Source organism: Scomber scombrus, chromosome 5, assembly GCF_963691925.1.
Source record: "Scomber scombrus chromosome 5, fScoSco1.1, whole genome shotgun sequence".
Lineage (NCBI taxonomy): Eukaryota > Metazoa > Chordata > Actinopteri > Scombriformes > Scombridae > Scomber > Scomber scombrus.
In genome coordinates, this window is record NC_084974.1 from 5,899,645 (window position 1) to 5,915,746 (window position 16,102).

General features: G+C 40.4%; 3 protein-coding genes across 3 annotated transcripts; 1 reads left to right on the forward strand and 2 right to left on the reverse strand.

Annotated features, from left to right (window-relative positions):
• Positions 1-813: 813 nt before the first annotated feature.
• dhrs12la (dehydrogenase/reductase 12-like a) lies at positions 814-8,656 on the reverse strand. The gene is made up of 10 exons (XM_062418945.1): positions 8,598-8,656; positions 6,455-6,588; positions 4,922-5,004; positions 4,724-4,819; positions 4,447-4,528; positions 4,280-4,341; positions 3,565-3,669; positions 2,769-2,859; positions 2,507-2,644; positions 814-929 (listed from the first exon to the last, which is right to left on the reverse strand). The coding sequence occupies exons 1-10, from the start codon at positions 8,651-8,653 to the stop codon at positions 814-816; spliced, it is 963 nt and encodes a 320-aa protein (XP_062274929.1). The 5' UTR covers positions 8,654-8,656.
• Positions 8,657-9,491: 835 nt separating this feature from the next.
• Positions 9,492-13,024, forward strand: ap1s3a (adaptor related protein complex 1 subunit sigma 3a). Its single transcript, XM_062418946.1, has 5 exons — positions 9,492-9,554; positions 10,587-10,765; positions 11,311-11,419; positions 12,714-12,851; positions 12,954-13,024. Exons 1-5 carry the CDS (start codon positions 9,552-9,554, stop codon positions 12,987-12,989), a joined length of 465 nt encoding a protein of 154 aa, XP_062274930.1. The 5' UTR covers positions 9,492-9,551; the 3' UTR covers positions 12,990-13,024.
• An 810-nt stretch (positions 13,025-13,834) lies between these two features.
• On the reverse strand, positions 13,835-15,790 carry scg2a (secretogranin II a). The gene has a single exon (XM_062419615.1). It carries the CDS (start codon positions 15,788-15,790, stop codon positions 13,835-13,837), a length of 1,956 nt encoding a protein of 651 aa, XP_062275599.1.
• Positions 15,791-16,102: the final 312 nt, after the last annotated feature.

The window sequence follows — 16,102 nt, forward strand, 5'->3', positions numbered from 1 at the left end:
AAACATTACAAAGGTCATAAATACATGGATTTTATTGCACACTTCAAGTGATGCTGCTGTTGTGGTGCGTTTAAGGCATGCGGCTCATAGAGAGAACACTTCACCTCCAGCCAGAGTTCAACCTGTTGAATACATCGACTGCACTACGGTACGACAAATACACTTACACTGCTGTTAACAACAACAACAACGTTACAACAGTAATTTGACACTTTTACGTTATCGAGACGTAGACGAGAACGAGACTGAACACATAACTGGTGTCGTGCGAATGAACACTGGCTGTGGTGTGTGTGTGTGTGTGACTTTGGTCGCATCAGATTCCCATCTGATTGACACCTCTCATAAAGTCACAGTAAAAGACTGGGATGTGGGCGTGTGTGTGCGTGTCCGTGTGTGTGTGGCTCATGAAGCTGCTCTCTCTATCAACAAGAAACTATCCTTTGAAAAGTCATTAAAAGCAGCATCACTCTCAAACATACTTATACAATAACAGTTTTAGTCCTTATAAATTTGTGCGTATAAATAAGAAAATTGGTTATCATATAAGTAGTTATAAAGCATTACAATTCTATCTAATCCCATTTCATAACATCTTAAAACTCAAACAGTAGCTTCATATTTGTCCCATATAAAGCCAGTGTTAACTCTCCAAATGCGTTGGCTAAAACAGACCCAGATTTATTCCCTCTCCTTCTCCCGGAGCGAATGTTGAACAAGGGATGAAATACTGAGCCCGGCCTCGGTCAGTATAAGCTGCTGGTGTTAGTGGTGGGGGTGTACTGGGTGTACTGGTACCCGGCTCCCGCCCTCTCAATGCGACTGGAACGTCTTGGCCAAGTCCTCCAGCAGAGACATTAACTTCTGCTCCTCCAGGGAGGAGCTGTGGGTCCAGGCCAGTGGCAGGTGGCTGGACACCATCTTTCGGTCTGCGAGTAAACACACACACACACACAAACGGATGATATCATGAATATTGATTTACATGTGTTCCCCAGTCTGGGTCTGATGTTAAAGAAATATTGATTCACACAGGGAGTCAGGGGAAATACAGCATCAGAGTTCAGTGATAGAAAGCCAGTGAGGACCAAACACATCTATAAATATCTAGCAGAAGTGCAAAAACAAGATTCATTTTCAAACTCTCATACCCGACGGCAACAGATTCAAACAGCCTGAGTTTCAAAGCATATTTCAGTAAGATCATTTTACTTTTCATTCTGCATGAGGAATGACACTGAAATAGCCTCAAAGGTGTCAGTAGCTCAATTTAGTTATAAAAAGCAAAATATTGAATCTCCTCTAAATTGTAGTATTTTATTATTATATAATATGATACAGAAAAGAGTTGCTGTTCTATAGTGAAGCCATTTCTACTGAAGCTGTAAGTGCTGTATCTGAAATGAGATTTTCCCTAACATATGTGATACATGCGATGGCCAGTCAGAAAACTGTACATTTTAAAACTGTAGATTTTAAAACTCTGTGCACACAAAGCAAGCCATGTGTATGCATTGTTCTTTTTTTTATGAATCTCAATCATTGCAGAACTGGTGTACAAGCCTCATGTCCACTCCCATAATTAACTATAAATTGATGAAGACACACCCTTAATCAGCTGTTCTCATGAAACAAACAGGAAAGACATAGTGCGGTTTGCATCAGTAATGTTCTCCAATAGCCATAGCTGTTGTTATGCATCACCATTACAGCTGTGGCTATTTATAGCTCTAATATCATTATTTCATCACATCGCAGTGATATCTCTATTATCATTATTAAACATCAGGAATGTAATCAGTGATTAGTGTGTAGCACTCATATTTAAAATAGACATTACAGGGTGTGTCACATTTCAGGATAAAATGAATAATATATACTGTATATTGTATAAATAAATCAATATTTAGTTAATAAATACAATTCAGATCACATTCAGAGTGTTTTAATGTTTAGATTCTGCCTCTCACCTCATTTTCACATCTTTACCTTTTCATATAACACATGTTTAGGATGTGTTATATGAGGTATATGAGCATGAGGTGCAGACATTTTCACCACAAATTCCATTTCAGCCTACATCTAAACATAAAGGACACCTAGCAATAACAATAATGCATTATATTCTATAGCAAAGAATGAAATGTGCTTTTTTTTTCTATAAGGCTGCAGCCTCCTTCTTTGAGGCCACAGACGTCATTGTGTGAGTGTGTGTGTGTGTGTGCGCGCGTGCGTGCGTGCATGCATGCGTGTGTGTGTGTGTGTGTGTGTTCAGAGAGGCACTGTACTCTCTGGTAGTATCTGGCACCAAAAGCAGCACACTCCAGCTGCAATGGACACAGGCCAAATTTACACACACACACCCCCCATGCCCTCCATCCGACACACAACTGACAAACGTATAATTCAACCGGCGGTCCTCTCTTCTCTTCTATTCTGCTCCTCCTCCTCCTTTTTTTTTTTTAACACACATCCCCTAAAAGATAAGGTATTTTTGTGTTTTTACCCTGATAGAAGCGTCCGCTGGGGTTTGTGATGGCAGCCTCAGAGATAGCCAGCCACACCACGGTGTCTGCCCCCTGCTCCGGGGTCCGCAGGCTGTCCTTCATAGAACTGTGAAAGTCTGGCATGGCATTAGCCACCGCTGGCACAGATAGACACACATAGAGAGGGAGGGGGGGAAAAAATAAAAAAGGCCCCAGTGTTTATAATACAGAGTAAAATTATAATGTATACCATTTGGAATGAATTCTTAGTGGATATGATACCTGGAGTGTCCACCCAGCCAGGATGCATGACGGAGAAGTGGATGTTAGTGTGAGTCTTGGCCAGCTGCTCTGTCATCACCACCTGCTGCCTCTGGAACACACATACACACATAGGCTACACACACACGCATGTATAAATGTGTTTTAAATAGGCAAATATGGCGAGGACGCTCTCGGCTATAAGCAGGTGATTATCACTCGGTCTAACCAGACATGTTTATACTTCCCATTAAAAATGAGTGCATCAAACCAAGGCTGATACTCATATTTTTTTAAATACTCTAAAATTAAATACATGAAAAAAAGTCTTAACATTAATTATTCTAACACTAGAAATTATAGGTTAGTAATTTAACTTAACACAATTCAAAGGATAAAACATACTAATAAAACTAAATGTACTAAAATCATGTAAATTTATGTTGAACTGGATCAATTCATGGCATCAGACACAATTCATGTTTAGTGCAGTATTGATCAATTATTCAATGAATATATGATCAAATATCCTAATGATCAATTAAAGGCCCACATGAGCTCAAAAATAAGGAAGTACACTTTTTTAAAAATCATTCTATTACTTTAATCTTGTCTTAATGCTTTTTTAATGTCTCATGTTAACCACTTTCAATTTTCTTTATAAATATCTATCACTATTTCATAAATTTTCATGGAAATAAGCTGGTTTGGCTCTTTTCTGTAAAACTCTAAAGGACATCAAAGCCCAGCAGTGTGTCATCTGTGACCTTTGCAATGTTTTAAGCCAGCGATCAGGGACTACAGGCTCAGTTTCTACCTTGTGTTGGGCGTAGACCATGGTGCCGTCATAGCGGCCTCTGTCAGACTGGAGGTTTCCTGTCCTCAGCTTCTGCACCAACATCCCCCCTGATGACACTGTGATCTGAACAGGGAGGAATGGAAACAGGGGTGAGGGGTGGGAGAGGGAGCTGGGGTTTTAGAAGGCACGATGTAAGATCCAATTTCATATCCACTCTATACAGTTATATAATGTGTTTAAAATGTGATTCACTTTAGCTATTAAAATACTGCTTACATGTTGCATTGATAGTGATAATAATACAGTTTATAATATAAAATAGCACTGACACTATTCGCATAAGTACTTTAACTTTTGATGTTTTTCCTCATATATGCCACCTTTTTACATATGATATGGTATTTTTGCATTGTGCTGACTACCTTTAAAACTTAGACATTACTTAAACTATTTTTCCAAAACTGACTGTTCATACAATTCATCCCTTTTACGTTAAATAAAGTGAATTTTTAAGTGTCATAACTTTATCCCTGTACTTATTTTTTACCAAAAGGAGCCAATCTTATGGGTGTGACCAGTAATCAACCATTTCATAGCCACATCCCAGTATCCCACACCCATTAAATGTTCATTAAAATGATGCATCATAATGATAAAAGCCTCAATATGTCAGTCTTAATGAATATTTTATTAAGCATTTTAACTTGGTGAGGAGATTCTGACTCAGACTCACCACTCTGGGATCTGCGCTCTTCTCCAGCAAGGGGATGAGACTCTTTGTGAGAATGTAAATCGCTAGAGGACAGACAAGGATGGGGGGGCGGAGATTAACTTTTCTTAATCACCCCTGTTTTTCCTCCCATCGCTTCCTTCAAACCTCACCCCTGACATGTGACTCACCCATGACGTTGGTGGCGAAGCTTTTCTCGAGCCCCTCGACATTCACATCCCTCTGACTCATGATAGAGCCTGCGTTATTGATCTGTGCACATTACAACACATTACATTACACACATCTTTCACAACACTCAGAGACTTGATGAGACAGATGTGACATTATGATTGCAAATAGTGTCGGCACAAAGCAATAAAAACAACACTGATCGAATGAATAATAATCTAAAAACACATTTTCATATAGTTTCCAATATGAAAATAGGTTACTCATTCCACTCACCAGTACATTGAGAGCCTTGTACTTCCTCTTGAAGGCCTCGGCAAACTCCCAGACCTTCTTGGTCTCAGACAGATCCAGGATGTGGACGTACACCTCCTGCAATGACACCAGCCATTTCATAAGTAATATGTTTATATGAGCGGGGAAACAGTCCGTCTCATCTTTCAGAATATCTGTCGAGAAGAGAGTCACACTCACTTTATTTCCTGACTCCTTGACGATGTCAGCCCTTGCCTCCTCAGCCTTGTCCTTGTTCCTGCATACCATGTGGATGATTCCACCTGTGACAAAGATCCAATAAACATTATTGTTTACTATCAGGGCAAAACTGGATCTGAATGCATTTTCAAGAAGGGGAAAAAAGACAGTAGGATTTATCTTCATCTTTCCTGTGATGAGTTTATATGATGGCTGATTGAGCTACAGTGCTCTATAAATAATTAGTAAATGCTTTTTTGGTTCTTGCTTGTTTTCAACCAGTTAATGAAAATACATTATGTAAAACACACAGAATATGCAAAATATTAGGTGTTTTTTCTATTTGCATACCTCTTTCACACCATGCACAAAAATACTTTGTAAACAGATTAAAAAGTGTCACACTGAGTTGATGCTTCCAAAATGGCTAATGAAGCATCAACTCAGTGTGCAGGCACCATCCTCTAAAATGAACTCTGCTGCATTATTGGGAAGTGCATACACTAGATTGTTTTTTAAAATTACATTTTTAAAATAAGAAATATGTGTTTTTTACCTGGATGTACCATAACTGTGTACTTTATAAAAGATTTATCATCACTATGTGGTGTTTACTTATTTTAAGCATAAGTCTAATGTTACCTGACTCATTTAATATATAATATTATAATTATTAACGTTTTTCTTCCTATTGTATGTGCAATATGTACAATCCAATTCCATCCTTGTTGATAATTAGATAGGAGGGCTTACATGCAAACAAGCATAACTACCTTCATACTGCTCATGTTACTTAATATATAATACAGTATATGTATGTGAGAGAATATGTTTTTTTAAATATTAAGGTGGTGGCCTACATAATTACAATATTGGTGCTTGTATGCTATTGGAAGTGTAGCACTATTAACTTTTCAAACCACGCAACCCTTTCCGTTTACTCTTTTTAAAATTTTACTAATTTCTTTCCTTTTTTTAAATTTTTAACCACTTTAAATGCGTGTCTATGATTGTTTATACAACACAGCACAGGGATATCTATATATATACATATTTAAAATATGGGTCATGGAGTCATGTTTTTGGACTCTTTGTGTTCAGTCATTTGCTTTTGCTTATTTATATTTCGGTTGTGTTAAGTGTTTTTTCTGGGTCTTAGTTTTCCGTTTGCTGTTTCCCTCTTGTGTTCCTATCCTCCTCCCCAGCCTGTTTTTCCCTCCACACCTGCCCTGCATGTGTTTCATTAGCCCTGCCTTGTCTCCAGGCTATTTTGTTTAGTTTTGTCACCTCTTTGTCAGTTCTTGTCAAATTTAGTTTAGTTTACTCAAAATAAAGATTTGTTTCTGTAGCCCTTTTGCATGTGGGTCCAAGTTATTGTGACTACAATATAAATGAGGAAAAAAAACAAAACATTTCACAATAAAAGTTACTGACAAATCACCATGACTAGTAATCCCACTAGAAACTTCCACAACATATCAGTGTCAGTGTGGATGTGTGATTTGCTGATAAACAGGACAGTAGGATTGGTACCTTTCTTAGCGATAGCCATGGCGGTGGCTTTACCAATGCCGCTGTTGGCTCCTGTTATCATGAAGGAGCGTCCCGCCATGGACACCTCCAGGTCCTTCTCCACAAACCGCTTGGAGGCTGACAGGAAGGCACTCCTGCAGAGCATAAACATTTATGAATAATTTATGTAGCAGCATCCTGTTTGTCTGCACATCTGTAGTGCATCTACATCTCAGCCTCGGGGCTCGACTCAATGGATGCTGGGAAGAGACTTCAATTACCAAGACGGGAGAAGTCAGAAGATTCACTGCTGAAATAAAATCAGGTCAAGCACTTACAACGCTGTAACAAAACACACATCCTATCCTGAGAGAGAAAGTGTGTGTGTGTGTGTGTGTGTGTGTGTGTGTGTGTGTGTGTGTGTGTGTGTGTGTGTGTGTGTGTGTGTGTGTGTGTGTGTGTGTGTGTGTGTGTCTTCAGGTCAGAAAGGGTCAGTGTTTGAGGTCAGTGTACAGTAGGTCTCTTCACAGCTTTACTGTACAGATACAATGAAAGCGAGAGCGTGCCTGGCATCATCTCTGATGAGAAGATATGGGTGTGTGTGTGTGTGTGTGTGTGTGGGGGGGGGGGGGCGGCATCTGAGACTACCAATGGTGACAACAGGATTGCTGTGTGTGTGCGTGTGTTAGCGCGTGTGGCACCAAGGACCTCAATTCCACCCTTTGTCCTGGATGCCATTGTTGCAGTCGGCTAAAGTGGGGAGATGAAGGGGTACAGGGAGGGGAGGGGGGGGCAGGCTAAATGCCCGCTCTGTTCGATGGTGTCATGCAGAGAGCTATTAGTGTAGGGTCGGAGCGGGTTGCCGGGGAGCTCTCTAAGAGAAAAGATAACACAGAACAAAGGGGAGAAGGGAAACAATCACAAAAGCACCTCTTCAGACAACTTGGCTTGCTTTATACTGATGAGGAAAGCTTCAGGCCTGCAACAGATCAGATAGGACTGATGAGATGTTTAAAGCCCTGTTGGTTGAAATAACGGCCTATGGCCTTACATGACTCCTACTGAGTCACTAGAAACTGTGCTTAATTCATAAATCATTATTCAAAGATCCCACTGCTTTCTTTCCTTCCTGTTCAGTGATGCTGTGGGACTCACATGGTAAAAACCTTCATGGTAAAAACCTTCATTCCTCACAAAATTTCACCCAACCCATTTGTTGTAACTTATTAAGGTGCTAACTTTCATCAGGGTTACATACATCAGCCTAAACGTTTGAAGAAAGTCTTAAAAGAAGAGACATGAAAGCAGTTTGGGTGGGTTACCCTGCTTCTATTCTATTCTATTCTATTCTATTCTATTCTACTCTACAGCTGGAATGATTAGTAGATCGCCAGAAAATTGCCCACTATTTTGGAAATTGATTAATCATTTTGAATCATTCTCTGGTCATGTGAACATTTTCTAGTTTATTTAGTCTTCTGTGACAGTAAAGTGAATAATTTGAGTTGGAGACAAAACAAGACCTTTTCGGTCCCATCTTGGACTTGGAGACATTGGTCGACATTATTTCACCATTTTCTGATATTTTAAAGACCAAACAATGATTAAAGATTAATTAATCATCAATTAATCCAGAAAATAACCGACCAGATGAATCAATAATGAAGTTATCTAGGCTGATTGGGAAATGGGTTGGCCTAAACTTCTCATAGGATCTGTTTATGTAGACAACCATAATGGCACACTCATTTTTAATTCCAAATGAACAGAAACTAATAATAGTGGAAACAACTTTGAATTCAACATCATGTTAAACAGGAAAACTGTAAAAATGTCACATCATGATCATCAGGTGTTAGAATGAAGCATGTAAAAGATGCAGAACACTTAAAAGAACATAACATAGAACAGAAAATAACATTTACAGTTTAATATTAGACATATTTTGCACATTTCTTCTATGTTGAGTTTCTTGATTTCCTACAGGCTAAATGATGAGTTTATGATGCATTTTAAAGTTATCAGGTGTTACTTGTGAGTGATGCTCTGGACACAGCAGCCACACACACACACACACACACACACACACACACACACACAAACACATACACACACACAGTCACTCCAGCTCCTACAGTAGATATACAGTAGAAAGTCATCCTACCTGGTGAACTCGGTCACTCCCTTCAGGAACCAGGCTGAGTTGCGGTACAGAGACATGGTGCTGCTCTGGAAGCCTCTCGCTGCTGGGAGCTCTCTCCTCCGCTTTTTGACTCTGGAGCCAAACCACGTGTTGCTCCGCTGAATTAACATCAGAGGCGGGCACCCAGCGGCAGGCAGGAAGGATGCATTATTATACTGTCAGCCTAAAATATAAAATACAGTTTATGATGCGGCACAATTCTTCAAATGCTGAATTTTACAGCTACAGCCTGCGTTATGGGAGCACATCATTCCACCTGTAATAAACAGCAGTTTATTAGGATATTTGAGGTTTATGACACAATGCCAGTCATGGTTTACATTTGCATATATGGTTATGGGTTTTCTAAAACCTTTTTTTTAATGTAACGTGAATTCGTGTTTAAAGCTTTTTTGAAATTACCTTAAAATATAGTGTAGAAGTGCAAAGTAGCATGAAATGGAAATATTGAAGTAGAAGAACCTCAAATTTTACTAAAGTTTAGTAAATGTTCATCCACCACTGTGCCACTAAGGATGAATATAACTGCAGCCAACCACACATCCAGTCTAACCATGGACTATTTAAGGAGGATCCAACCCACCAGTCTAACCATGGACTATTTAAGGAGGATCCAACCCACCAGTCTAACCATGGACTATTTAAGAAGGATCCAACCCACCTGTCTGTGAGCAGCTTTGCGCTTTGGCTCCTCACAGCCAATCAGCCGCTGGTGCGCAGCAGGGCGCGGCACAGACTGGAAAAGGTGTGAGCGCACTGATTTCTGGGAAGATCAATAATGTCGCCGTATCTGATAACCATGGTTAAAACACGGAAGGGTCAGTAGGACAGGAAGGCAGGGATTCTGGGTAAAGCTTTATTATACGGCTGGAGGATTTTTTATTGGACTGAATTCTCTCTGACAGCTGAGACAAAATGGTGAGTATCCGAACTGGTTTCTGTAGTTGGATACTGAGTTTTGTTCATGTACCTGTGGGCAGTGCTACACTGTAAACACCTCAATAATTCATTCATTCTGTAGTGCGTTCAAATAAATGTTTAAAGTGAAAGCTCAGCCGGTGGAGGAGTGATTATTTCCTTTTTTTCTAGCTGCAAATCAGTCTAGTAAAGTTGAGGGACTTCCTCGATCAAAGGTCATGTAATTGATACTAGAGGCAGACAGAGGAGATATTCCTGAAACTTTAACACATGGGAATAACTGCAGAAACAAGCGGAATACTCTATAATTGGTCAAGAAAACTAAGCTCAGAGTGAGAGGATTGGGATAAGAGCAGACACTTGCAAGGTTGTTACCTTGTTATGACTATTTGAAATAAATACAAATCTGTGATCATGGTTTATTTTAACAATACATTAAATGTGATCATTCAGATTCTCAGAAAACCTTCACATAGCATTAAATTAAAGAATTTAAACCTAAATCATCTTCAGCAGATAGTTTTGGTACAGTTAGACACCTTCTTTAGTCCACATGTTCGTGATTTATCTTGTTACAAACAGATGTACTGCTGCCTGCAACTGCACCTCAGGGCAAAGAGCTCTCAGTAATTGCTCTTGCACAACACAAGAATTGTGTTCACTGTGTTATTGCACTCAAAGGTGAGGTGGATGGATTATGTTGCCCTGATGATCTTCACTCACATTGCTAGTTGGGAAATCTAATTGCTGTTCGGTGCAATGACTCCTAGGCGGTTTCATTGTAGTTGGAGGAGATAGTATGGTGTTGTTTACACATGCATGTGTCTGGATGACTGCTTAATTGCATGCAAGTGTTTGGTTTCTATATTTAACATGTTTAACAACAGATGCTGCTTAGTCACAAACAATACTTGATATTCTACAACCTTTTCGTGCAATTAGCCTTGATATTGCTCATTTCAGACAAACATTGAATTCATGCTACCTCAGTTTTAGGCGTGTGACTCCGTTTTCTTACTCTCTGCTCATCAGATGCGCTTCCTGTTGCTGTTCAGTCGGCAGGGGAAGCTGCGACTGCAGAAATGGTTTACACCGTTAACGGAGCGGGAGAAGAAAAAGGTGATCCGAGACATGACGATGTTAGTGTTGGCCCGTCCACCACGTTCCAGCAACTTCATCCAATGGAGGGACCTCAAGGTTGTTTACAAGAGGTGGCTGCAAGAGACACAACTGCTCTTTAATTTCTGTTCTTATCAGTTAGGCCTTTTTTTTTTAATGTTTCTTCATCAGCAGTATGTGCCTGGTAGGTACAGACTCGGTCCCACGTGGGTGTCGAGAAGTAAAAAAGAAACCACCTGTAACTGTGCTGATGTTTAATGGTTAACTTGTGTGTCCTCTTGACTAACGCTTCAAAATACACACAGAATACACACAAACGCCCTTTCCAAACAATGGGTTAACAAGACCATTCAGAGTAAAGGTCTATTTAAACCCACAGAGATCAGAACAAGACCATGTTAGTGATAGTGCAACTCAAGGCTTATCCTCTCATGGCCTTTCATCTCCTTGTCTCACAGGAACAACCTTGTAATAAAACTGGAGTCCCAGGAAGTGGAAATATAACAGACACTTTAATCTAGTCTAATAAGCAAGTACAGATAAATAAGACTCTAAAAGGAAACTCAGTGCCAATTTTTTCTTTTGCATGTTTCTTCAGATGCTGTGACATTTAACCATTTTTCCTCTACAAATGCAGGTATGCCAGCCTGTATTTCTGCACAGGTGTGGAGGAAAATGATAATGAGCTGCTGAGTCTGGAAGTGCTGCACAGATATGTGGAGTTGCTCGATAGATATTTTGGCAACGTAAGTAGAGCTGAAATGTTTTTTGGCCTAAGCAGATTTTATTTGGTCATTAGCAATCTGTTTTATCAGTTGGGCCAACACAGACGTACAGGCGGTTTCAGTCACTATGGCTGATTAGACATCTGCTCAGGCTGCCATTAGGCATCATTGGGCATTGCTGAAATCAGCAGCAGACTCTATGTGTGAAGTCTAATTCATCCCTTTCTCAAGAGCTGCAATAAGCTAATAGAAGAGTGAGGTAGAAGTCAGTGAAGTTCAGTCTGCACATGCTCACACAGTCCTGAGAAAAGGTTTAACCTGGCAAAGTGAAAACACCTGTGTTGGTGGACAGTGGCTATGTGGGTGTTTTAAATGTCCACTCTCAAACTGTATATATCCTAAGAATCTGATATTGTCTATAATACAGTTCCCAGTCATCTGGAGATAGTAAGTCCAGGCCCATTGAAATGTTTGTGTAGTCACTTTAAAGAACAGATATGAACTTGCAAACTAAAAATAGAAGTGATGACAAAAATCTACGAAGGAAAGAGGAGACAGAAAAAGGAGATGCCACTGGAACACAGCACCACAAAGAAGCTCCAAGTACTTGTTGTTGGCTTCATGAGTGTACTGTATAATTAAGTCTGAGGGCTAAATCAGTGGTTGATAAAGATTACGTTTTTTTTTTTAAATTTCCCTTATGTTTTAAAGGTGGCCAGTTATTTTAAAAGAAGCCAAATTTATGTCACCTCTGACTCTGTAATCACTTGTCTTCAGTGTGGTGTAAAACACAAAGATTTGCTCTGCTGGCTGCAGAAATTGACTCTTGTTTATTAACAAGAGCATTAGTGAGGTCAAGTGCTGATATTGGCTCGTAGTCAGCATTCATGAGGTCAGGACTCTCAGCAGGATCAATGCTTATAAAAGATCAAGTCAGACACTGAACTACAGCTGACTCCTGCTTTACATTGTGCAAGAGTTTAGTAAAATGCCCTTTCCTTCCCTCCTGACACTGCTCATGGATATTTTACTGGGCTTTTTACAAGTCAGACTCCCCCTGGTGTTCATAAGGTGCCACTGCAAAACCACTTTGAGATGGACTCTGCTTGTTGTGATCTACAGGAAAAGAGCCACACCTTCTTATTTCCACACATACAAACAATGAAAATGAGGAAAGCAATGACGCTATTCAAGACATTTATATATTTTTTCAGTCACCTTGTCATTTTTTGTTTTTTCCTATATTTAAATAAGATCTTATCTTAAAATCTAATCTTAAATCTAGTGTACTGTAAATTCTTTGTTTCTCTGTCAGGTGTGTGAGTTGGACATCATTTTCAACTTTGAGAAGGCCTACTTCATCCTGGATGAATTCCTAATGGGAGGAGAAGTCCTAGAAACTTCCAAAATAGCTGTGAGTGTATCTATAGAAGAGGCCGATACGCTCCAAGAGGTACAGTGAGGTTTCACATACTCTCTCTGATCATACTCTAGGTTTCATTGAAAAAATATGAGTCATATGAATTGTGTTTACGTGTCTGTTCTCTTAACACAGACAATGGAGGAATACTTGAGCAAACCTGCCTACTGAGCCAAGAGAAGACAAGGATGAAAGGTTAATTACTACGTGGTATGTTTACTTTACTTAGCGACTAACTTAATAATAATTCAACCTGATTTTCACGTTTCCCTTTAAGTTACAAGAATCACATGCTCTTCTAAATGTCTAACATTCTCATTTAAAACCATTTAATATTCAAATGCAGCTAAAACAAGAATACTTACCTCTGAATATCTGATGTTTCAAATATTTGCTAGAAAAATGATTAAGTTTAATGGTTTTTTTTTTTTAAGTTTTCAAGATAATTTCAATCATGTTAGTGTTAATAAGTGCCTTTTAAGCCTTATATTTATTAATCTCAGGGTTTTAAGACAGGAAATATGACACATGATCTTATATTTCATTTTATCCAAAGACATGTCCTTTTAAATGTATATTTTAATGTTTTTGTAATGTACTCTGTCATTTACATTCAAACATTGTATGATGCTGAGTAATTGAAAAAACACTACACAGTAAGGAAAAATAAAGTCAATGCTTTATTAACCTCAGGTATGTCACATATGACCACAGTTAAGAAATAATTACCAAAAAACACAAGTAGATCTAGAAGGGATCCAACACTGATTTGGTAGTGTGCGTTGAGATGTAAGGCTGGTGAGTCACATGTACTGGTTGTAAGTGTTGTTTGAACTCAAATGAATGTCTGAACACTCACATTCCTGCTAATAAATAAGAACATTTGTAAACCTACAGAATAACTAGAGTTGACTGCGTGTTTTATCTTTCAAAATACTTTATTTTGACCCTTTCCCTCCTCCAAAACAATATATATTTATATATTTGTATATGTATCTATATCTATCTAGCCTTTTTTATATTCCTGGGGCAGTTTTGGCATCAGTATCACTTTCTTCAGCTTCTGGGTTCAGATAGCTCAGCAATTTCATCAGTGCCTCATTATCAAAGCCTTGCATTTGTGTATCACCGCCCCTCTCATCGTGCTCTGACTGTCTCTTTTCATCTGTGCTTTTATCTGAGTCCATTTGATCAAAATAATTCTGTATCGCCTGCTCAAAAGACCCTGTCATGCTGTGTTCTGCTTCATCGCGCTTTTGGCTCGCTTTGTTGTTGCTGTACGCCGGGTTGGGATACTGTGCGAGCATCTGAGCTGCGAGATATGCTGCCAGTTCATCCTCGTCGACGGTGTCGTCATAGTCGTCTTTTAATTTGCTGGGATAGTGCCGTTGCGTGGGAGCGGATTCCCCCGAAAGCCCTGCAGGCGAACTGTGAAGTCGTGACTGTGAGCTTTTGTACTGCTTCTGCTTCCTGACAGGAGCTCGATCTCTGCTCTCCGTGCCCCCTAACCCCAGGATGTTGAGAATTTCCTCTGTCCTCAGGTCTTCTGGGGTCTTTTGTCTATCGGGAAGGCGTCTGTTGTAGAATTTAGCTTCAGTACCCATGTGTGTCTTCTTTGAGGATATCTGAGAGAGTTTGTTTTGTGCTCTGGCTAATTCATTGTTCTTTCGTGACTTGTCTTGACTTGTTGTTTCTCCGGTCTTAAGCATGTCTATGAGGTCTTCAGGTGGAATCTGGTATTTCTGGGAGATTTGAATGAGCTGGTAGATGGCTTGTGGGTCTATGTTATCTCTGTACTGCATCTGAGCCACTCTCCTCTCAGCCCTTTGTTTCTCCTCTTCCTCTATCGCTCGTTTCTGCTCTCGCTCTTCTGTTTTCTCCAGCACTTTGAGAAGGTAATAGTCCACCAGGTTGGTCATGTCATCAGGATCCTTTGACCTTTTGACTGGGTAGCTTTCTTCGTCTTCCTCCTCGCCGTCGTCATCTGTGTCTTCGTCTTCATCATCAATATAATCAAGGCCTCTGTCAAACTCGTGTCTGTCGTCCCTCTCCTCCTCCTCATCTTCCTCCTCCTGTTCTTGTAGCGGACCCCAATCTGCGAAATCCCCACCCACATCATCGTAGGCCACATTTCTCACATTAAACATATCATCATTGTCTTCCTCATCCTCCTCCTCCATGGCATCCTCTTCGTCTTGTCTTTTGTGCAAGGACTTCACATTAGTTAGTTTGTCCAGTTCGTCAAACACCGACTGCAGCGTGGCCAGATTCTGAGGCGTGTACTTCTCCTCCAAGTTCTCATTGGTGCGCTTAAAGGGGCTGTCATGCTCGCGATCTGGCCCCTCCTCATCCTCCTCCTCGTCTCCTTCACCCTCTTCCTCATCCTCAAACATTAACGGCAGCTTCTTATGAGGTGTGATGCTGTGTTGCTTCTGCTGCACCCTGGGGAACATGCCATCCTTCATGGCTGCTCCTCCTTCCCCTCCGCCCAGGGAGGAGGGACGAAGCAATGCTTGCTTGGAGGCCTTTTCTGTCTGCTGGAGGGTGCTGAGTACAGCTTGGAGCAGTTCTTCGCTCTTATTCTCCCTCCCTTCCTCCTCCTCCTCCTCTTCCTCCTCCTCATTTTTGCTTTGCGTGGGGTTAGAAGCCAGCCTCAGCATGGCACGCAGCTTATCAGCATCATCCATGTGGCTGGCATCGTGCCCTGCAGTGAGAGGGGTGTGCTGCTGGGAGTCTGTACTGGTTCTCTGACGGAGACTCTCGATGTACTCCAAGGCTTTGAGCATGTCAGCATTGGGAGCTTGGTGAATATATCCCCTCTGGGGGTCTGATTCACTTCCTCGCAGTCTGTGGTCTCTGAGAGAAGCCCCATGAATACCATAGGGGCTGAGGAAGAGGAGGATTAGGACAAGGCCGGCAGAACAGACGAGGAAAGGTTTGCCTGTTGTGGAGGTATTGGGGAGTGACGGCATGGTGACGCCTGGAGAGGGAAGACAAAGAGGCACATGTCAGCACTGACCTTTACACATTAAGCTAACAGGTTCACAATGGTTACCGCTCTGGCATTTGTTAAATGTCTTTTGCTCTTATCATCACGTCAAATGTCTGCTCTGATGATAACATCACAGAACCATGAACACATCTGTATTCATTCAGAGACATTACTTTGAAATGTGTAAAGGTCTTAATCTATGACTTTTCCAAACACCTCAATGTAGTCTTACAGTATGTTTTTTAAGTGTCTATTTTATTATTTATGCCTGCATTAACAGTCAATTGTAGAG